Below are 23,697 nucleotides of genomic sequence, written 5' to 3'. Positions count from 1 at the left end.
TGAATATAGGAGTTTGAGCTCAACAAAATATTTATGTGGTAGTACACAAGAAAAAGTTGATTCTGTTTTAATTCTTGTATTGCTGACCCTGTTAAGTAAAAGGAAGTAAATTTTCGTGTAGTGCAAATATAGTTGAGATGGCCTACGACAGTGATGAACACATGATTTGAGGGAGAAATAATCTATTGGAGCTGTGCCGTGAAAAATCTGATGATCACTTTCTGACTGATTATGGAACCTTTCTAAGTTTTGGAGGTAACCATTTCAGGCAGCAAAATTACTTGAGCTAAAGCTGGGTCTGTTCAAGCCAGAGTATGAGAAGGTTCAAGGAGGTTCTTATCAATGTATAGAAATACCAAAGGGAGGGTGCGAAGAACATGGAGCTAGGCTCTTTTCAGGGGTGCCCAGTGACAGGACAAGAGGCAGTGGGTGCAATCTGAGACACTGGAGGTTCCCTCTGGAGGTCAGGAACCACATTTTTTTACTGTGAGAGGTGACACAGACTGCCAGGGGAGGTTGTGGAGTCTCCGTCCTTGGAGATACTCACTCAAAAGCCATCTAGACGTAGTCCTGGGCATCTAGCTGTAAGTGCCCCTGGCTGAGCCTGGGGGCTTTGTCCGGATGTCCTACAGAGGTCCCTCCCAACCTCAACCATGCTCTCATTCTGTGAACCCGTGCTTGATTACAATGTAAGCCAGAAATACCCATCTCAAGGCCATATATTGGCAAGAAACCTTTATATTGTCACGCATTTTTTACCATACATAAATTTAATCTGGGTGTTTTTTTCTTTCCCCCCTAGGGCCTTAATAAATATCTACAAGGTGCAGCCTATGTCTGCCATTAAGAAAGTTGGAATTAGTTTGTTTTTTATGTTAGCGGAATATGTGTGTGACGAAACTCAACGCAATCCTCCCACAAGGCAGTTCTTCACATCCTGCATTGAGATTCTGGGCCAAGTGAGTTTATTCTCTGACTTTTGGATTCCTAATGCTTATTCCAGTTGCCTGCTGATATTGGGGGGAGGGGGATCCTAAAAAATTCAGAAGGCTGGAAATTAAGCTTCTATCCCATTTTCCTTTCAACTAGTTGTATAATATATAGTCTTTGGGAGTGTTTAATTTTACATATAAGCAAAATAAAAACTGTTGCTCTGGATGCCTGATTAATGCTAATAGATGCTTACCGTGTTAGTTAAATGGTAAGGCAAGCTGGATTTTTTGGCAGTTAATGAAAGTTTGGGTACCTCCAGTGCATAACAGTATTTTGGCATAAATTTTGCTGTTACTGATCACTTTGTAGCTGATGCATATCTTGCCAGCCTCTGTATTTAGATACCTTTCTTCTACAGCGTTGCAGTATTCTCTGTAGAGAGTTAGCCAGAAGTTTACTGATAGAGAACATAGTGCTTGGTGGTGGTGGTAAATTTTGCTGTGGGGAACACGTTACGTGGGTGCTCTGAGAAAAAGCATTAGCCTCTAGTTTGGGTCCAGGTATTTACTTTAATCTCTCAGATACTGTTTGTTTCCATGTGCAGCTAACAGCTGAAGTGCTGAAAAATCTTCATAGTCATAATTCTGTTTAAATTTTTCCTAATATCAGGCAGGGCTGCTGAAATCTGGATTTGTTTTATTTTGCTATCCCATCAGCAAAATTGTATTTTTAGACAACTGCATGGTCACAAGTGCTGTTCGTAAGTATCCTAGAGAAACATGTTTGTTTTACATTATATCGTGTGGTACAACAGTATTTTATGATTTATCTCATACAGTCTGTTTGAGAAAGCTTTCCTTTTTAAAAAAGGACCAAAATTGTGCTTGTCTTGACAGAAAGCTCTAAGAGGTGTGTTCTGATAGATTCATAATGGGCCATTTTTGTGACCATTCCCAATTTCCTCAGGTGTTCATCAGTGGGACAAAGTCAGAGTGCAAACGTCTCCTCCAGACAATCCTGCAGGATCGAAGGCTCTGTACTCTCCTTTCTCCTTACTTCACTCCTGTTGCCTCTCCTGATGAATTTGTGACTTTATATGAAGAAGTTGTGGCCTTTCTGAGTGAGGGTAACAGTGATGTTGTCTTCATGCTGCTGACAAAGGTAAAGTACTCATGAGTACCACATCTGGTTTGTGAGTTGCTTTTGTGGGTGTTATTTCCCTGAAGACTGTGACTTCAGGCTAAGGAAGAAAGAGGTGCAAATCTGGTAGGTTAAAATAACATTGGTAGGTTCTGTAGACCTGTGTTGCTCATCCTGAATGGTTTAGATTGTGTTTAAGTTCCAAAGGAACTGGAGGCAAAAGCAAATAGGAAGCTTAAACTACCCTTTCCAAGCCCAGATGGTATGTGTTTCCTAGGGCTTAGTCATCAGTGCACTCTTACTCTTGAAATTAGAGCAGGCTCTTGATGGCAGCTTCTGCCTGATATCTCTGCAGAGACATTCATCAAAACAGCAAGTGAATCCCAGTTATCTTAACAATAATAAAAATTCATATGTGGAACAGTGTCTGAATCTTCCATTTCTGTTAGGCAGGAAGGATATGGATGCCAATCGTAAAACATACAGAGTTAGGTAAGAGTGAGTGATTAGTGCATCTCTAGTTTCAGATCTGTGTGGTACGCCTATCTGTATTGTCAGTGGAGAAATTAATATACTTTGATGTGTCTCTGATTCTCTTCATTAGTTACACCGGCGCTAAGGACAGCTCAGAGTCATGCCCAGTGCTGACTGCCTGCTATTCACAGCTGTCCTTAGCGGCAGTGATCAGCACTGTCTCTGCTGACCTAGGTCTGAACAGATGGCTTGGAGGTCACAGCTGTGACCTCCTACCTGCAAGTTCATGGGCTGCGGCGATCAGTGTGGTCTGATGCTTGTAAGCGTGTGTTTGGCAGTGGTACTGAAGTGTGGAAATTCATACCTGTCTTTATGAATCTGAGAACCCTGCCAAGGTTGTTTTCTTAAGTTCAGGGACTCCTGCAATATGTTAAATTATAACCTTTGGTGAGCATTATCTTGGTTTTGAGTTAAGGCTAATGAGGTGCAAATTCTCATTCTTAAACATACAAATTTCAGGATTTCTTTTCCCCTGACAATTTCTCCCTTCTAAAGGTGTTGTGGCTGTTAAAGCTTCTACTTACCAATGCTTCCTGTCCTCTGTTCTAGTTTGACCTTACACAGTGGTTAAGCATTGCTAAGCCACCTCTGTCTGAACGTACCAAGCTTCTGGAGTCTATTCACTTGGCTCTCAATATATGTGGCCTTGAACCTGAAGAAGATATTTCGATGCCATTTAATATCTTCTGCAAGCATTGGACTAACCTTCTCCAGTATCAGTTCCCTGATCACTACAGTGATTTCCTAAGATTGTTTGTGCAAAGTGAGTATCCGAATCGATGCGTACAAAGCCTTTCATACACAAATCTGGCTTAAAAATCTGAACTGCATGCAGTAGTTAAATAGCAACAAACACGGAATGATTTCTTAAGTTTCTCTTTGCACTTTTATGTGCGTGCTATGTGATGTGTTTTTATGAGCCATATTTTAGCTCTACTAGAAAGAAACACTCTTCTGCAGATCAAAGTACATGTGTCAGTGACAACAGATTTTCAGCCCATATTACAGGAGACGGATGGAGGAAAGGTTTCTATTAATGGAAATGCTTATTAACTATAATTATGCCACAATCTGTACTGCAGCATCATGAGCACCCTTCAATGTCAAACTGAGAATAGGATTAATGGGTAGCAGGGGCTGATACTGAAATCTGCAGAAATTGTCGTAGTTGACATTAGATGCTACCTATAATCTGATGTGTCTCTAAAATGAGAGGAAAAGTACTTACTTTCTGTCAAACTGCATGTGCTGAGGCAGCAGTTGTCTCTTAATATGTGTTTGTAGCCTGGGGTGTACTAAGTGCTTGGGAAACTCTCTAAGAAGAGAACATGCAGATGCCAAAAGGGAATGTTAAATTACTTATGCTTTGGAATTGGAGAATCTCTCACCCTTAAACTTGGGCCTTTCAAACTCATGCCTTGCCTAATTTTTTTCAGGTAGTAGAGACATCTAATTTCAATATTTTCTAACTCTTATTGAGAAAGGGACTAATACCTTTTCCCGATTTTCAAAAATGCATTCCCTTCTCTTTCTCCTAAGGCTCATCAGAGCAGCTTCTAAGCCCTGACTGTTGGAAGGCATCACTTAAAGCTTTGGGGTGTGCTTCGCCAGTGACTGAACAGGGAATTATCAAGAAAAGTGATTCTCCTGAAAGTCCTGTACGGCGGGATGCTGTGAAAATTATTCTCTCTGAAGAGCAGGTGTGTGCCTTTTTGGTTTATTATGTTTTTCAGGTGCAACAGCTGCCCACCAGTGACAAATAACACTGCTGTGCAGTCTTTCTGTAGCTGATTAATAGGTTCCTTCTTTTTACAGGTTAGAGAGTCAATAGAATGGCTTTCGACATCTTTTTGCAAACTCCGACTGGCTTCAGTAGACTTCAGGACTTTTGGCCTGTTTTCAAAATGGAGTCCGTATGTGTCTGAAGTGAATAAGTTTCTGGAGTATCTTATTCAGCAACTTATTGACAGTGAAGTTGCCAATTTAGCCCAAGAGCCTGTTGGCAGTAATAAAATTCTAGCAGGTAATGTGTCTTAAAAGCAAATTACTTAAGAACAGGCATTCAGTTTCTCTAATTTCCTATGTTAAACGTCATTTAAATATACAGTAAAATCTTCTTACTCTGTATTTGTACAATGCTGAGAACATTAAAATACAGGTGGGAAATGTTGATGCTACTTCATGGCTGTGTGGGACTTTATGCTTTATCTTTATGCTTGTTGCAGAAAGCTTGTTTGTATTTGAGCTTGTTTTAAACTTATTTTATGAAGAGATCATACTTTCTTCAGCCTTTTGCACTGAGCAGGGGTTTGGGAACAAGAGACTATTGAATGTCACCTTGGTATGATTTTTTGATTTGGAGGAAACTGCCAAAACACTTTTGTTTTAGTATATGTACGTTTAAATTGTGAGTCATCATTACCCCCACAATCTCAGATGTGTGAAGTGATATTAATAAAACACCTAGAGCAATGCAAAATGCTTATGATTGTTGTTAAAACAACTATTATTAACCAGAGTTACTAATAAGCATATTGTATTTTAAGTTTTTATTTGACCAGGAAGAACAGATTAAGTGTTGGAATAAGCAAAGGACCTTGTATTCAAGTTTGGAAAAGTATAATATGTTTGCTGATTTGAGGGGATGGAAAGCAGCTTCTTTGTTTTCTTTTCTTCTAGGATTGGAGTCCTTGTATTCAGTCATTGCTGGACTCTTCAAACCATGGATACTGGTCTTGGATAAGGAAAATGCAAGGTATATATTGCATTTTAAATGAAATGAGTTTTTGCTAAAATAAGAACTTCAGCCATATTGTTACTTTCTAATGCTTGACTGTTGTCACCTTACTTATATCCTGCCATATGTCATATCCTTAATTATGGAACTAATTCACAATTTAAGTCAAATTTTCCAAGGCTTGGATTGAATAGTTAATTTAGATGTAAGAACTGTCAGAGCTTGGTGATGAGAAAAATACAGATTACAATCGGTTCCAAAAGCACTGAAACCTGGATTTTAGATCTTCCCTGCCCCTTTTTATTTTAGCTGCCATAATATCTATAATACCTTGGTTTAAAACAGAAAAGCCAAACAAAAACAACTGCAAATGCCAGTGGTATGTAAAGAAACTTCAGACTAAATCAGTCCTGTGATGTTCTACTGTCTTGTGTACCTCTATCTTCACATGGACAGTTATCTGTAATACTATACATGTAAATTTTACTTTCTTTCAAATCCAAAAGCTTTTTGGGTTGTGAGTGCATCTTCAGCACTTAATTAGAAGATTGATTGCAGGTGGTACGTGCTGTCATTCAGAAATCCCTGTGTGTTGGTCTTCAATTCAGTTATTAAATGCCAAACAAGTAATCTCTGCTTGCTCAGTGGTATTGTGGCTCTTTGGTGTGATGTTAGATATGTACATGTTCTATGGAAGAAAAGGACAGTACCAAAAAATAGTTTTGAGAGAACTGTTGATACCTGTACTGTATTGATTTACTGTGCTTTAGAATATTTAAGTCACTGAAGTGTTTATGATCTGGTAACTCAGCACTGACGTTTGTGTTATTTCACTTCTTTTAAGTAACCATCCTTCCTATCCTTGGTTAGAGAGTGACACTCCTGTAGCATCCACCGTGGTCTGTTTGTTCACAGATTGCATCAGGCTTTTGCATGAGAGCTTTAAAGGTGAGTGAAGTCCACACTGTTCTAATGTGGTGGCACTTCCTGTTCGATACACCAAAAAAGATTTTTGATTTAGATGTGGGATGTGAGAGGTTTTGTTTGTTGTGAACTTTTAGCCAAGATGATCACTGCAGTGGTACCAAGAGCATTTCTTTATTTCATGCTTAAAGACAACTTTTTTCCTTGACAAGGGTAGATAATGTGATTGATAAATGCATCTGTCAGATAACAAACTTAAATGTGAAGGAAAGCGAAATAAAATGAGCTGTCATGAGAAGTGCCTGACTTCATTCCAGGTCTGTGTGTTGTTCCCGTACATCATATGCAGCAGCATGTCACAATGACCAATACATGTGTCTCAACAGCTGGTCTCAAGAGTAATTTAATCTCCAGGACTGATCGTTTTGAGCTCCTATTTAGCATTGCTGCTTGTGCCTAATGTGTAATTAGACATGGGAATGGAAAAAATGAATTTCACAATACCTCTTAACAACTTTCAGGGACAAGCTAGATTCAGAGTTATCTTGTAAAAATAATTAAAAATAACATATTGTTTTATTTTTGTGAATTTTATTTATGTGAACTACATAAGATCTTTTTTTTTAAAAAAACGCAAAACAGCCCAACATAAAACCAATGATGTTCTACATGGAAGGAGTATTTTATAACTTCAGGTTATTGTCCAGCAACTCTACAAAAGATTGAGGGAGGGCATGAAATCATAAGCTTTGCCAGTTGTTGATTTGGAGAAAAAAATAGCTTAATGTGCATTTTTTTCTTTCTTTGGCAAATGCACTTTAGTGTAACTTGCATTTATGGTTTTTCATCTTCAAAATTGGACTTCCTTCTGTAATCAAGCTTTCTCTGATTTTTTTCTGTTGTTAATTCAGCTGTTTTCTTTGAATCTAGGTAAGCTGTTGCCAAGCCACCGTGGGGCTCTCTGGTTACATCTGATGCATTACTGTGAATGTTGCACAGCCCCCAAAATGCCAGAGTTTATTCTCTATACTTTCCATACTGAGTTCAGAAGGCTTCCATGGAAGGAAATGCATCCAGACCAGATGCTTATGGAAGAGTTCTTCAAAGTGAGTACACAGCATTTGTTGAATTAAGTTCACAGTCAGTGTTGCCCTTGAAAATAACTGGAGAGCTGAAGAAAGTTGTTTTTGCAAGTAAGCTTTTAAAGTGTTTGTAGCATTCACAGCTGCTCATGTCATGATTGATTTTTCTGAAGGAATGCCATTAAGTCTTAGACAAGGTTGTGGGGAGCTGTAAAGCTGGCAGCCTTTGTAACCTGTCATTGCTCTATTTGAATGCCTCGCTTATTACATATATATTTAATACGTATTTCATTAGAGTTAATGTATTTTACTATTGTCACGGTGTTCTCACTTCCAAGTTGTCTTGAGACAACATATAAATGTGGAAATGCTCTAGGATTTGCTGCTTGAGATGAGTTCTTCAGGTAGTTCTAAACAGGCTAGAGTTTCTTAGTTTCTCTTTGAAGAGAAATGGATGCAATTGTGCAGCTAGGAGTTTGTAATATATTATTTCTTGGTATCTGTACTTGTTTGAGAGGCTTAAAAAGGTGCATGTGCAACTCTTCCGGTGGGGGACAAGATGATGAAGTAGCATCTGCCTACTCTGACCTAAAATGCTGCTGTGGGTTTATAATTGGCTAAGGAACTGGAGAGGATGAAAGTATTTGAATCTTTGTTGTATCTGTTTGTCTCTTTTCCTTTCTTCTTCCTAGATTGAAAGAGGCAGCCCCAAGAGTTGTTTCTTATTCTTGGGTTATGTTTTATGTGAAATAAACTGGGTCAGTGTCCTGTCTGATGCCTGGAATCCCAACCCTCATCCTCAGACTCGCAACATGATTGTCTGTTTACTGTATATGATGGTCCTGTTGGCAAAGGAAGAACAACTGACAGACAAAGAGGTAATTTTTATGAAGTTTCATACCAATTGTCTTAAAGAATAATCCTTTGCTAGCAAGGGCACAGAATGTGACTTTTCTCACTTGCAGAATGACTAACTCAGAAGTGTGTTTTGCGTGGGTAAAATGACAAACAGTATTCCAGAGATGGCCAAGACTTAATTCCTTACGTGAGGCATTTTGTACAACTTGTGTGGAAAAAAGAACTGCTCTTCATTTCAAGAAGCTTCTGTAGGTGCTGTGATCCATCAGTGTTGTAAAGAGTAAGCAAATAAATAGACAGTTTCCTGGAGTAACAAAATGACGTTCTGGGTTTTGGAAAGAACAAATATACATATTATGTGTAACTTACGGTGAAGCTTTTTCTGATAATGTCAGTGAAAAGAGTGTCTAGCATCTGTCTGGTTTGATTCAGGCCATCTGCTGACATGAGTGCAGGAGCAGCTTTGGCTGTGGCGTTCATGCCTGTAGCACCTGCGGTGCTGTGAGAGGAATTGGGAGGCTCACTCAGTCACATTCATTCCGTCATGGCCAGTCATGTAAATCTCCACTGCTTTTTCTGAGTGGCAAATGTGAAAGCATGGAGGGATGGTAAGGAATAATTCACAAAAATCTTATGCCTGGCTCTGCCGTCTTGCTGTGCATGTTCGTGGTGTTCTCCAGCTTGATCTTCAGTACTGGTTGCGCTTCAGGTTGGTTGTGTTAAGCACAACTCAGCAATGGGAGTAGTCCCTGTGAGGTTAGGATCAGTACTTCATTTGAGTGCAGTTTATTTTCATAGCTGTCAAAAAGGAAAATATTTGTCTGCCTGAACATGTTTTCTCAGGAGTTATAAGTGGTGTTTGGTTCTTACTCAGAACTGCTGTTGCAAACACTTATTTCTTACCATAAAATGCTCCCTTCTTAGCTCCATATGATGTGATGACAAGTCACGATGATGTAGCAACATCTTGAAGACCAGATATGTCTTTAAGCAGCTTGGCACTGCCTAATTCTGATGAGTTACTGGGGACAGATTACTTAATCTAGGATTTAGAGATGGTTTTCTTGTTCCCTTGCTCTGAGGGGGAATTTGATCATCCCTGATTTCTCGGCACTTTTCCCATTTATGGTTGCCTTCCAGTATTTCTAAATTGTTGGAATAAAAAAGAGAAACACTAGGTGTTGGGATGATCTAGCACAGTCCATTGCTTCTGGAGGACTCTTCCAGAGGGGCTGGGTGATCTTCAAGAAGTCCCATGTCACGCTTGCCAGCTTTCTCCCACTCGCAGCATCTTTTGTTTTCAATTTCCTCTGAGACAGTACGAGATGCTGTGTCAAGAGGTGCCACCAGCAACCTTTGATCAACATTGTATTCCAGTTTAGGAAAATTACTGGAGTTCACGTGCTTTGACCTGAATGTATTTGCTTATCAGAAGCTTCACAAGCTTCAAAAGATACCTGTGTGTGAGTCAGCCTCAGGAATTCCCTCCTAGCCTCCAGGAATGTGTTGAGCTGCATTTTAACATGCAGTCACTTTTTTACTTCCCGGAACACTCCTGTGACACCTTGACCTGAATCTCAAACTTTCTCAGCCCTATGCTCCAGTGCATGAGAAACTTCAGAATTACTTGATATACCAGTGTCAGATTCTTGTTGATATCATTTAATTTGGGTTAGTTCTGGATCCTTATAGTCTTTGGGTTGTGTTGGCCATCAGCGCAATTCCAGTATTTGTTCATTCTGTAACATGAAGAAGTTTGGTGTTTCTCAGTGTCTAGGGTAGGGGGGCTTTTGTATTTTTTGCAGATGTATACTTACCTGTGAGAGGAGGGTGGTGGTAGCTGAGGCTAGACTCTGCTGCTTATAGACAGAGAGGCTTTTCCATCTGCATAGTGGCACTGCCTGTGCAAGCGGTGGGCGCTGTAGGCTACTCTGCTCTTCAGGATGGTATTTATGAGGCTGAGCACTTGAGTAGTCCCCCAGGTTGGTATGTGATTCACCAAATGGAGGACTGAGGGACCCAGCTTCTGTCCTTGGTTCTACTGTGAACTTGAAAAAGTTATTTTTAAAAATAAATTAGTACAATACCTTCTTAAACCTTTAAGTGACTTTACCTTGAAAGGATCACCATTTTTTTCTAGCTGCCTTTAGGTGTTTACACATCAAATTTTAACATCTCTTGCTGACTTTTGTGCTTGGCTAGAGCTGCTGCAGCCATTGAATACTGGTATGTCATCTCTAGCACTCACATAAATGTGTTGAGTCACTGCTTGAATGAGGAGTCACTTTTCAGCCAGGCCTCCCAGTGGTCACCTATTTCTGTGGGGTTTCTGCTCAGTCACCTTCAAATCTTGGTGTCTGGGCTTTCTTCCAGTATTGAGTACTTAAATTTCCACCTTCTCTGCTGTTTTAAATTAGTCATACTGATGTCTTTAAATCTCCAGGAATCACCCCTCATAAATCTTCTGGGACAGACCAGCTCCCTTCCTTGGCAGCTTGTGGGCATTTCATCTTATCAAAACATCATCAGCTACTGCAACAGTCACTACCCTCCCTCTGTTATCCTTGGGAAGGATACTGCAGCTGAACTGATCGTGAAGCTCCTGAAAATCTCAGCAGGCTTTGGTGCATCTTCGGATAGTCATATCCACCTTGTAAGTTGAACTGGTTTTGCAGTGTCTCTGAACTGTTCTTGTCATTTGCAATGTTCTGCTTTTGTATATTACAGAGTATGGGAAGAGTTCTAGGTGTGATTTTTATTTTTTCCCCTAACTGATTTTAATTTTGATTAACAGGATGCAACGCTGAAGTGCCAAGCATACATTCGCCAGGTGGTTCAGTTTCTCAGCACCTTAGAACAGAGTGGAAAGATTACTCTTGCAGTTTTGGAACAAGAAATGTCCAAGTTGCTAGATGATGTAGTCATCTTTAATCCTCCAGGTTTGTGTTTAAGAAGTGGCAAATCACTTTAAAGCTGTCAAGATCCTTTCTATTGCATGGACTGTTGAACATCTGTGACTGTAATTATTTGCATTACTACGTCTCTGTTATGGGCAGCAGGGCATGTTGCTTTGATGTGTATATATAGGTGGTACATTGGCACAGAACAAATGTGATCGTTACCCTGTAGAGCTGTCAAGAGTGGCAAAACCAACAGGAAAAAAAGGGATTGTGTTGTGAGTAAAACTGACTGTTGTACAGGAGCTTGAGGGATTCTTTTCTTTGCTGTCTAGTTTTTTAATCTTTTTGTGTTTTCTTTGGCATTTGCATCCTTTTTTGAAAGGAAGGATGACAAATACACTGTCTTGGTCCTCAGGGGTCAGGTTCTAAGAAAGGGTTCTAAACTGTTGTGCTGTTGGGAACACTGGCTCTGAAGTATGGGAATCCTGTTGATTTCCACTAGTAGTATGGTATGTCCGCACCCACGGCACTTACATTGATTTTGTTTTTAGTACCAGTACCATCCTGAGCTTCCTCTATCAAACTAAAACTTCAGGTGAAATCAGTCGTCTCGCTGTACTAGACAGAGATGTTTGTCAGGAGTCATGTCTCTTCCTGTCCATGACCCACACAGGTGTGCTCATGAGAGTGAAGAGAAAGTGTCTGGAAATCTGTGAGTGGTAACTGCCTCTCGGTAGTTGTTTTGCTACTTGGGGAAGCTCTACAGGACAGCACCGTGGTCAGTAAAGCTCTTTAACTTGAAGAGAAGTGAAGGCATACCTACTGCTGCTGACGCTCCTTGTAGCTGAGAAATTGTGGAGGAGACAGGGGCTCCAGTAGAGAGGAGCAGCTCTGTTTCATGAACCCCCCTGCACACTTGTATGTGCTAAAGGGCTGAAAGAGAGCATGTTCTGTGTTGCATGACCAGGCTGTGGAGTGCAGGAGGATCACTGATAGAGAGTGGCAGGGAAGTGGTGGTACGTATCGGGCTTAGCTTCTCTGTGAGGTTTTGGAGCAGGCTGGCAGGAGTTTTTTTGAAGAGCTTCCAGGGCATCGCCTTCTGTTGACAACAGCTAGAGAGGAGAAAGCTGGATTTCTCATGTGGGCACTGTGCCAGAGGTTATCCCAGGGGATCTGGTGGGCCCTGGTTTGTCAGGTGTCTGGTGGTGGTCCCGCTCGATGGTCTGCAGCCTATGGAGTGTACAACGTCTACAAAGGCAAGCGTCAGGAGGACGGGGCCAGGCTCTTTCCAGTGGTGCCCAGCGACAGGACAAGAGGCAATGGGCACAAACTGCAGCACAGGCAGTTCCGTCTGAATGTGAGGGAAAACTTCTTCACCTTGAGGGTGGCAGAGCCCTGGCACAGCTGCTCAGAGAGGCTGTGGAGTCTCCTGCTCTGGAGACATCCAAAACCTGCCTGAACACGACTCTGTGCAGCCGGCTGTAGGTGACCCTGCTTTAGCAGGGGATTGAACTAGATTATCTCCAGGGGTCCCTTCCAACCCTGACTGTTCTGTGGTTCTTGGTTCTGAGTGAGACTTGGCTGTAAAACTAGTTGTGACCGTAGGGAAGTCAGTTAACTACCTGGCATCATCTTTCTTGGTTAATCTGTGGTAAGAGACATTTACCTTACTGAAGAGCTGTGCCATGACAGGTGACTTTGGGAACTTTATTTGGCTGCTTTTTTTATATTATTTTTTTTAAGTTTTCCTTTTGTAGGTAGATACAGACAGAATAGCTTAGTTTGGAAGTGACCTTTGGGGGTGTATAGTCCAACCTCCTCCTCAAGCCAGGGCTAGCTTCAAAGTTAAATGAAGTTGTTCAGGGCCTTGTCCAGTGAGCTTCCAAATATCTGGCAGGTCTGGAGGTCTTAACCTCTTAGGGCGATATTTTTCTAGTGATTAATCTCTCTTTCTGCGCAACTTTTTCATAACCAGTTGAAACTTTTCTGCCTACAATGCCTGATGTTGCTTGAAAAACTTAGAACAATAGTGGCTTTTTTCACCAATATGTGCAAAGGTCTACTGTGTAGTCCAGCCTTGGAGAGCCAAGTGCAGGAGATGTTTGTGCTTAGAGGGTACTGTTACAGATGGCCCATGATAACGTGTTCAGGCAATGCCAAGGGATGGTTTCAAAAAAACATTCTGGGGCTGAACACTGAGACTAGCAGGAAATTGAGAATCCTGGAAATGTGTGGAGGCATTGGCATTTCAGGGCTCATCTCGGTCATATTTCAGATTGAATCATCATCACTGGTTGGTTGTCATGGTTTAACCCCAGCTGGCAACTAACTACCACGCAGTTTCTTGCTCACTCCCCTCCTTCCCCTGCAGTGGGATGGAGAGGAGAATTGGGAAAAGGTAAAGCTCCTCATGGATTGAGATAAGAGCAATGTAATAATTGAAACAAAATAAAATATAATGATAGTAATGAAATGGAGAGAGGAGGAGAGAGGAATAAAACCAGACAGACAAGTGATGCACAGTACAGTTGCTGACCACCCACTGACCGGTGCCCAGCCAGTCCCCAAGCAGCCGTCAGCCCCCTGGCGAACTCCCCCCAGTTTATACGCTGAACATCACATCCTGTGGTATGGAATACCAGTTTGGCTAGTTTGGGTCAGCTCTCCTGGCTGTGCCCCTCCTGACCTCTTGTGCCCTTCACTGGCAGAGCGTGGGAAACTGAAAAGCCCCAGACTTAGGATGGGCATCGCTTGGCAACAGTCAAAATCAGTGTGTTATCAACATTGTTCTTATGCTAAATCCAAATCACAGCATTGTACCGGCTATTAAGAAGAAAACAAACTCTGTCACAGCTGAAACCGGGAGATTGTTTCACTCTAAGTTGTGCTTTAGACTGTGTTTTAATACTCACATTTTCTTGGAGACTAAACATGCTTTATCATTCAATTTATGTGCACTGTAGTCATGGTAAAAGACTCTAGGTGAAAGATGGGCTCCAGTACTCTGCTGTACAGTCTTATGAGCTGTCTGTGTTCAATGAATGATGATCTGTCTCATCAAGGGGAGTGACTGCAAGGAGCAGGTGTCTTGCTGCAGTAAGTATAGACAAGGAGCTGAGGTGTGTAATGAGCGAGAGGCTTTTCCCAGTATCTGCAGAAAGTGTTTAGTGGTGAAGCTGAATTTGTGTTCTAGTGTCCATTTACTGAAATGGTTCTTTTATTTCTAACTTTCAGATATGGATCTGCAAACACGTCATATGGCCCTCAGCAGCCTCTTTACAGAAACACTGATGATGATGAACAATTCTAGCGTTACAACAGCTGAGTCGCTACGGGGGAGCTTAAGGAAGTGGATAGACAGTAAAATGCATGGGTTGCTAGCCATGCCCCTTCTCACAGCGGCGTGTCAGAGCCTGGCCTCTGTGCAACACATGGCAGAGACAACCGAAGCCTGTATCACTGCCTACTTCAATGACGGTAGGAGCCTGTCTTCTGATGATGCTTGTTTCAAAAACTTTGATCAGTCGTGGATGCCCATTAAATACAAATGAACTGGAATCCTTATAGATGCACGCTGCCCAGTGCTGGAACGTGGTTTTAATCTGGTTTCTGTCATCAGAGCTATCTCTGATGCCTTCCAACTGTCACATGTGCTGCAGTAAATAGATGTAGAAAAGCTGGGCTATTGTGGTTTGGGTTTTTCAACTGCTCTCACTGTGTATTTTCTCAAGAGTTATACCTGTCTCTGTGAAAACTAATTTGCTTTCTGTAATGGTTGCCATTTTTCCAGCTGAAGGGGAGGACTTTTTTAAAAAAGAATCATCCCAAGAGAATAAAACAACTATTAGTCCCCTCATGTAGTGGTCTGTAGGCTAACTTAAGAAAAAGCCCTCTTAACTGGTAAAACTCTGGAATTCTGTGGTGGGGTGTTTTTTGGGGTTTTTGTTTCTGTTTACATAATCCTTGTGGAGCCACATCTTGATTTCTTCCACATTCTGTGTGATCAGGTGTGAAGGAAATATTTAAATTCAATTGCTAAAATTTTCAAATTTAATCTTGACTGAATGCTGGGAAAATATCTCACCTTGACCTCAGGGAGGTACCCTATGATCATGGAGTTGTGTGGGGTTTTGTTTTTTTTTTTACTTTCCAGCAGAATTGTATGCCAAACTGATTACCTGGAAAACAGCTAAACCAGCCCAAATCCTGTAACTTATAGGACCACAGTTAAGTAGCTCTAGTTCTTAGGTTTTAGTAAGTGCTGCTTTCTCAGATGCTTTGTTCTGTCGTTTTGTTTTCTTTCTAGACTGTCCTCACCAACAGGTTTTAGGCTGGGGCCCTATACTCGCCTCCCTCCAAGTTCCTGAGCTAACCATGGAAGAATTTCTGCAGGACTGTCTGTCTTTAGGAAGCTACTTGACCCTGTATGTCTACCTGCTGCAGTGCCTAAACACTGACCAGACTCTTACCAATGAAATGAAAGTCCTGCTGACCATCAGCAAATGGCTGGAGCAAGTGTACCCAAGGTACGAAACTCGAGGCTTCTGAATATGCCTTGACTTCTAAGTCTATAGTGGTATAGCCAGTACAATTAGGTGGCCAGGTTAATTAGGTTAATTTCACCAGGCTACTGGATAAAATGGCCTATCCTTCTACATCCACTGTTACAGAGTCTGCCCAACTGCAGTGCCAACAATAATGGCTGTGGTTAAACAGAAGGAATTTCACTTATTTGAACACTTCTGGTGCAATTTTGGTCAGTTTTCAGTCAGAGAAGCTTGATTTCAAAGGCAGCCTGGGTTTGTGCTCAGTTAAAAATTACTGTAATCGAACCCTAAATCCCTATGGGTTCCACTTTCCAGAACATCCGTGATTTAAAGAATCTGTCAGCAATATTCGAGTGAGCGGAGGTTATCTTTATTCGGCAGCGCTGGGTGCATGGGGGATCGCTCCACCAACGTCATGCACACAGAGGGGACTTTTCAGTCCCCTCTTTACACAAGCAACTCAGACCTATTCATTAATTTTCCAGGAGATCGTTTACATATTAATTACAATTCCAGGAACTCATTTACATATCTCACTAAACTAGTGACCATGATTTAAGTCCTTGTCTTTGCCACGTTGTATAAACAACAGGAACTTAGGACCAGATAGCCTTTTTAAAGATGACAGATCCAGGGACTTAGCAATTAGTACATCTGTCATGTTAGCAATAAGGGTCCTTGGATGTTTCCCAACTTTTAGATAAAAATAAGTACATCATCCTATAGATAAGTGGTACATCGTTCATCCACTGTGTGGGGTGAATTGTGTGCTAAATGCTCAGTTTACCACTCTGAGAGACCTGGTGTTCACAGCGGCTCAACGGGGACTGTTCAGCAGCTCCAAACTCAGTGGATCTGGGGGCTTGCCCAGATTTAGGGGCATGTATGGCTTAAAACAGCTTGCTTAGGTTAATGTTCTGGGTGGAGGGGGTGGGAAACTTTTGGTGTTAAAATGGTGATACTTTGTATTTAAAGTATGTAGCAACTGTATTTACAACTGCTGCTGAAATTGCCAGAATTTAGCAAGGGTGGTGAATGTTTTTTCCATATTCATGTTAACAATGTTCACATTTACCATGAAAGAATATTTTGGGGAAATTGAATTTCAAGAAACAGTGGGAATATAAAAGAATACTTTCACTGTTGTAGATACCATAGCAATTTGGTTGCCTAAGTGTGAAAGGAGCAAAGCCACCATACACAGCAAGTTAAACCTTGCTCTAAACATCAAACCTGAGAGTGCCTGGGGTGGGAAGTAACTGGGCAGAGTAATGTGAGGATAGTGTGATGCAGGAAACTCATGCTGATGCTTTATGTGGAAAATCTAAGCTTGTTGGCTTAAAACTGCGGAGTGTTTGGAGAAAGATTAAAAATATCATAGAGGGAACTTCACTTTGTGCTTTGCTCAACAGAAAACTTGGTTTCCTTTTCTAGAAGATCATATTAAAAGTCTAAATTGTAGTGGAAACACCAATAAAACACTTTAGGAAGTGCTAGCTGTTAAGTAAAGGGGGAGAAAAAAGAGTAGAGGTACAGCTTCATTCCTTTTATATAGAGTCTTAGACAAGTTAAAATCTGCTTATGGCTGCAATATCATTTATCCTTGGCTATAAAGCTTAAAAGGAAATGTTGTTCATCGTCCTCTCCTGGACCCTTAAAACTTCTTAGCTGATGTCTTCATCAAGTGCATAACAGCAGTTACAGCAGTATAATAACTGGAGGAGTAGTGTAGTTATGCTATCCTTATATAGTAAGATTAGCTGTCTTTATTTAGCCATCTGAATTCTTTCTGGGACTAATGGGGACAGATACAAACTCCTTAACTTTGCCATCTGACTGACTTGTTTTTTGATTTCTGTTATTCTTTAAATCTTACCTAAAGCTCAGCAAAAGAAGAGGCAAAGCTGTTTCTTTGGTGGCATAAAGCCATGCAGTTATCCTTGATTCAGATGGAGCAAGATGACACTGTGCTGATTGAATCTGTCATTCGGACACTGTTGTCCATCCAGGGCAGGCAGAATCAGCTGGCTGAAGAGAGAGTGACTTCTGGAATACTTGGTGCTATTGGGTTAGGCAGGAGGTCTCCTTTGTCACCCAGGTAAGGGTTGAAGGTGTGGTTAATTAATTTGAGTCATCGTGTTAAAAAAAGCTGCAGTCTGGATCGAGACTGTACAGTGCAATGTCAGAAGATGTTCTGAATCCATGCTGTTCCAGATCTGTAAAGTTCTTCGGGCCATCGCAGAAAAAAATGTAGCAAATGGTTTAATTTGGTTGAGAAGTGAATATGAACTTCTCCAAAGTTTGTGGTGGAAAAGGAAAGAAAACGCAGTTGTGATTCTGGCTTACTGTCAGTCTCCAGTGAAGTTTATAGGGAGAGTGTGTGTTAGAGGAAGATACTTCCACCTGGTCTGTAGAAGACTCTTCCAGCTGACCTCACAAGAATTTTGTATGATCACACGCACATTGCCTTTTTGATCTTAACCTTCAAGTGTTAGAGATGTTAAGAGAAGATCAAAGAAATATGTGCTTGCTTGTTACTTGCTTTAGAAGGTAAAGAGAGACCCCAAATTTGGTTGTTAGGTATTAAAATCAAGTTCACTGTGGAAAGAATGCCCAGAAAAAAACACATAAATGTTTATGGAACGAATTCAGCACCATATATAAACATAACTTTGTGTTTATAAGACTTTCTGGGATGCAATCCTGTTGAAATTGCGCTGAAACCTTAGTCTTGTGCAACTCATCCTTTGATTTGGGTGATAAGAATCTTTTAAAAGCTGTGAAATGAAGTATTTCAGATGTGACCTGAAGGCTTCAGCTAAGGTTGGAACAGACGTAACATTTCACATGTATGGTATTTATTGTATTATCCTCTAGCATGTATGGTATTGTATTATGTATATATGAAAGAGATTTATTTTTTCTAATGCATTGAAAAAGGTCCTGTAAAACCTTTACTATGTTCCTCATGCAAGAGAAATCTCATGAGAGAGAACTTCCAGCTCATCTGCTGTTGAAGACTTGCAAGTTTGCTATCACTTCCTTTCTCTTGTCTTTTTCCCTACGCAAGGTTCCGGGTGGTTGCCCGCAGTTTGTCTGCCTTCCTCTTGGTGCAGATTCCTGCAGAGAGTCAAGTCCGACTGCGAGCAGGGTCAGAGCCAAAGCTGTCGCAGAAGGCCCAGCAGGTAGTGTGTGCGCCAGCTGCTGGCTTCTTGACATGCCCTCTTTGCGTGCTGGCTCAGCATGTGGGGTGAAGCTTCTAAGAGTCACTGGAAGCATTTCTTCAAGCTAAATCCATCTCTCAGCTTGTTGGTTTTATTCAGCTCTAAATACCCTCAATCTGTTTTGGTTTTTTTTTTGCTACTGCTTTACACCTGGCTCTTGAGCTCTGATTTTTCAGAAATAGGTTGTTGCTCTCGTTTGTTTTCTCAGGGAAGGGGGTGTATCACAGCCTTGTGTACTATTTTGCTATATATTGAAACACCATATTGGAATTCGCCAGAGACAAGGGCAGGTGCAGCACAGACCAGGTGATGATAAGAATTTGCTGAACTCTGGTAGCAGGACTCTGTGTCTGAGCCCTCACCTAAAGTGATCCTAGGTAAAACTGTTTTATACAGAGTTTTGTATTAATGTGAAGGCATCAGTTTCTAACTTACACACTGAAAAGGTGCAGGTGAATTTGTCTGTAAACCCCGAGTTCAGAAACTTTGGAACATGGCAGGTAGGAATTTAAAACAAAGAGTAAAAAACAGTGCTGCAGTGATTACACTGCTTTTCAGTGATAAAACAGGGCTTTATAACATAAGTGTTGCAGTTTGTAGTTCAGTGTAATTTCCTTGAGTTCATGAAGTAAATATTTGATTATATTTGGGTTACAGAATCCTAGCAAGCTTTCCTATAACAGTTGGTATGTTAATCTTGGGGAGTAAACAGCTTGAAAAATAAGAGCTGACTTGAAACACTTATGTGATTCTTTTTTACAAATTTTATGTTCCAAATACTTTGGGTTTTCTAGTAGATAAGGGTCTTCTAGTAGAATTGTGCTCACGTGCTGGTTTGCTATGGACCAAAGCTCACACAGCTAACAATTTTCCCTTGTATCTATAGGCGCTGAACACTCTTGAGTCTATGGCATCAAACAAACAATATATGGATTATCAAGAGCAGCTCTGCCAGGCTTCTCAGTTCATCAAGCATCCAGAACACTGTCTACAAGATGGCAATAATCTCTTGGCTCTCCTTATTAACACCCTGTACCCAGAAGTGCATTATTTGGACAGCATCCGATAGCAGCACTCAGCTCGCAGAATCATCATGCAATGTTGATTTACTCTGGTTTACATACATAATGTTGTTGCACAAGTAATTTTTACCTGCAGAGTTCCACTTTGTCAGAAGTATGTATGGGAACTGCACACTGGCAAGTTTTTCTCTTTAATGTTTTCTTTCTTTTCTTTTGATTTGTAGGCCTGTGGAATTGCTTAGTTTTTGTTGATTGGAAATGCTTCGATACCTTCCTCTGCGTGGCACACACCTCAGAGCAGGGTACCTGAGGACAGCTGTACAAATCATTAGATGGCAAAGCTCATCCTGTAGCATAAGTTTTTGCTTTGTGCCTTTCTATTTTCCAACGTGTCATTACTCAGGCCAGTTTAAAGTGAGTGGAGGCTTGTGGTATGAAAGAGGTTTTGGCTTTCTTAACCAGGATACCTCTGAATCTTATGTGTGTGTCTGGAGACTTGTGAAATCCCTGTATTTGGAAAGACAGCATTTTAAATTTTGACTTATTTTTGCTATCCTGCAGAAATCTGTAGTTGAAAGGCATGCCTACAATCTTCTCCCACTTCTGTAAACACAAACTGAAATAAGAACTCTGCTTTTCCCTATTTTCTAAGTATTAGTGAGTCTGCATCCATATTGCTTGATTAAATGCAAGTTAACTTCTAGCCAAGTTCTTTTTCAATCAGGTGATTTAAATCCAGAGACAGATTTTCAGGATCTCCAGTGCCTGGGCAGGGAACAGTCACTTAATGTTCATGTTGGACAGGATTCCCTAACTCTGGAAGTATGCTTGTTTAGGAAATACTGATTTAACAAGTGGACACCCCCCACTTAAGCTTATTCTTTTCTTCCTAGCCAGGCATGACATGACAGGATTTTAGATGACACTGTGAAAAGGTATTTTTCTTGTATTAAATTTGTTTGTTAAAATTCTGTTGCCAAAGCGTGAACCCTGAGCCTGTAAATCTGTTGTTTCTGCTGAATGATCACTGGTTTTGTTGCCTTGTCTGATAACAAGAGATACTTTTGTTCAGGGAAAGCAGAAGGGAAGTTGTCTAATGTCCCTTTTATTACTGGTCTATTTGAGGTGGCCCAAGGTCCTGCAGTCCCAACCCATACACCTCTGTGAAGGTACAATGATTGCTGCTTCTCTTCCTCCATTAATTGTGCCTTTATGTTTATAACATGGTTATGAGTTAAAAATCTGATCACTAAGGGAAAGAAATGTGCAACCTACTGTCAGGTCAATAATGCTTTGAAGTGTTGCTCTTCATTGTGGTTCTGGTGCTGGAGAACAAATCACCTTTTTTTTTTCTTGACAGATTTTGCTAACTATACCAGCTGGGTCATTGGATCACCTTCATCTTAATGTGGTCTTAGAGTTCTTTGCTCTATCTGCGAGCCTATAAATATATATACATATGTACATCCCTCTGTATATTAACCAGATACCAATGCAGCATGTTTTTTTAACAGACTCTTTTGGAAAATTCATGCCTGGAAGAATACATTCTGCTGTTCACCCCACCCCCCCGACCTAAAAGCACTGGTTGTATTAGATCCAATGTTACTGATCAGTTGTACAAAAATGTGAAAAAGTCAGAATTATGTGTTTGACATGCACTTTCAAAAAAAGATGCTGTTTCAGCTGATGAGTTTTTACAAATGTTGTATTTATAACATGCTATATCTATGAAGACAGTGCAAAATAAAAATGAAATACCATGGTGTTTGTCAGAAATTGCTTGATAACTTCAACTTGCTGGAAGAATCCACATCATGTAACACCCAGTTGTTCTGGGAGAGGGATGTGTGATGGGGGAATGCCACACAGCTGCTCGGTTGATGGAAGTCTGGAGACTCTTACTTGTGACACAACAGTCTGGTTCTGTGCCCAGAGTCCAGGAGAAGGCTCATCTATGTAATGGCATTTTTTAATGCCATTACATAGATGCATTTTTAATTATGCTTCTCTATCCTGGCAAAATCCCCCAAAGTTTTGTTTTATTACCTCTGGTAATGTGACCGTAGGGTGATGCACTGCACTGGTTCTGTTCTTTGAGCACTCGCAACTGGCCCAGGCTGGAATTTGGTATTTGTCCCAAATGAGGGGAAAGCTGGTAGCGTGGAGGGAAGCAGGAGAAAACTGTGCCTCCAGTGCTGGTGGTACGACGTTCTCACCGAGGGCTTTGCTGGTGGGCAGGGCCGGACCAGGCTGGGGCCACTGCTGTTGCCATTGACACCATCGTGTCTGTTTGTCTTGACCATTGAAACAGCTTTTTTAGTAACTTATTGCTTAAAATGTAATGGAAAAGATGCTGGTGACTTTTTTTTCCCTATTTCTTGGTCTCATAATTTTGATGAAAGTAGTTTTATCATGGTCAGAGTACTCTCTGAATAATACTGTTGTGGGCCCTAAGTAGGGAAGCAGGGAAAATTCACCGTGTGCTCCTGCTTTTGCTGAATGTGTCACCCACAAACCAGTCTTCTGGCTTCTTGGTGAGCATGGTTGTAGAAGACTGAACCTTTTGCTTTCCTCAGATACAGGGGAGCAGCTCTATGAACTAACAGATCCACTGGCAGTTCTCTGTCGCAAATTGGGGTCTTATTTTATGAATGGTGCCCAACCGATTGTTTCTCTTGAGTTCTACTGGAAAAACTTTCACATTCCCAGTATGTCCCACCCTCCCTTTACCCCTAAAGTGCAGTGTTCTTGTTCGCATCACAAACACAGCCAGGTAGTCTCAGAAGGAAAACTGAGTTTTGTGGTGTTTTTAGCATTGTAGATTGCAGCAGAAAGAGATGAAGTTGGAATGTCAGCTACTTCATAAAAAGTGTGCCTTTTGGATAATTCATGTGCCTCAGCTGGAGAATGAATATCTGTGGCTTTTGAACGTTTGACTTGCATAGCAGTTGTTGCGTTGGCGTGGATTGCAGCTTGAGTATTTATTAAGAAAATAAAGCTCAAGAGGGAAATGGAGGGAAATGGACCTAAGAGCTGAATGTGGTGTTAACTTAAGTCAGTGGAAAACCAGAAGCTGAGCGGCAAGATGCATGAAGCGTGCAGACAGCGCTTCCTGTGCGGGCTGACTGCAGCATCCCGCAGGGGCCGTGGTGGTGGGAGCTGGTATCGCCTGCTCTGGAAGTGCTCGACAGAGCAACAGCCAAATGCCCCCCAAACCCTGACTGTGCGTGAACTGCGGCGGGGAGGGGAGGAACTGGAACACACTTGTTAAGCCGAATGAGGTCAGTATTAGAGACCTCCTGGCATGCCTCCTGCTGTGTTTTGTCACACCACTGTATTGTATGTTGGAGTCCCCAGAGAGGACCAGGGCTTGCCAGCAGAGGGCTTTTCCTTAGGTACTTCCAGGCCGGTGGTCTGCAGTGGATGCCCACCACACCGTCACCTGTGCTGCCCTGTGAATGCTGACCTGTAAGCTGCCAGCTGGCTCCTCACCCACCCCTGGCCAGTGCCCTGTGTGATCCTGATGTGCTCTAACTCTTTGTCCTGACTGTCCAGCTTCTCCTTCACGAAGAGGCTGCGTCCATCCACAGCAGCACTTCAGGCTTGTGAGCTATCCCACAGCATCGGTCACCCGGGTGAGACCGTGGCCCTGCAGCTGCACATGGACCTCTGTTCCTCCTGCTTGCTGCCTTGCTCGAAGGTCACCTGGTTGTGCTGAGTTTGCAGAAGTATGAGATTTCCCCACAGCACTGTCCCGTGGGCACTTTATTGCACATCGACACCCAAGTGGGCT

The 23,697-nt window shown here is 41.6% G+C and overlaps 1 protein-coding gene across 1 annotated transcript in view; it reads left to right on the top strand.

Moving 5' to 3' along the window:
* EPG5 (ectopic P-granules 5 autophagy tethering factor) overlaps positions 1-21,664 on the top strand; it is a 59,312-nt gene extending 37,648 nt beyond the window's left edge. Inside the window, exons 29-44 of the mRNA XM_056324678.1 lie at positions 803-959; positions 1,900-2,094; positions 3,157-3,370; positions 4,147-4,307; positions 4,423-4,630; positions 5,287-5,362; positions 6,189-6,292; positions 7,199-7,374; positions 8,043-8,228; positions 10,652-10,861; positions 11,003-11,147; positions 14,343-14,585; positions 15,415-15,634; positions 17,538-17,753; positions 18,726-18,840; positions 19,766-21,664. Of these exons, the coding sequence (XP_056180653.1) occupies positions 803-959; positions 1,900-2,094; positions 3,157-3,370; positions 4,147-4,307; positions 4,423-4,630; positions 5,287-5,362; positions 6,189-6,292; positions 7,199-7,374; positions 8,043-8,228; positions 10,652-10,861; positions 11,003-11,147; positions 14,343-14,585; positions 15,415-15,634; positions 17,538-17,753; positions 18,726-18,840; positions 19,766-19,948 (2,809 nt within the window). The 3' untranslated portion in view covers positions 19,949-21,664. The remainder of the gene's footprint in view (positions 1-802; positions 960-1,899; positions 2,095-3,156; positions 3,371-4,146; positions 4,308-4,422; positions 4,631-5,286; positions 5,363-6,188; positions 6,293-7,198; positions 7,375-8,042; positions 8,229-10,651; positions 10,862-11,002; positions 11,148-14,342; positions 14,586-15,414; positions 15,635-17,537; positions 17,754-18,725; positions 18,841-19,765) is intronic.
* Positions 21,665-23,697: the final 2,033 nt, after the last annotated feature.

The sequence above is a fragment of the Falco biarmicus genome, chromosome Z, assembly GCF_023638135.1.
Source record: "Falco biarmicus isolate bFalBia1 chromosome Z, bFalBia1.pri, whole genome shotgun sequence".
Taxonomy (NCBI): domain Eukaryota; kingdom Metazoa; phylum Chordata; class Aves; order Falconiformes; family Falconidae; genus Falco; species Falco biarmicus.
The sequence above is the reverse complement of the archived record's forward strand: the minus strand, read 5'-3'. Positions and strand labels throughout refer to the sequence as shown.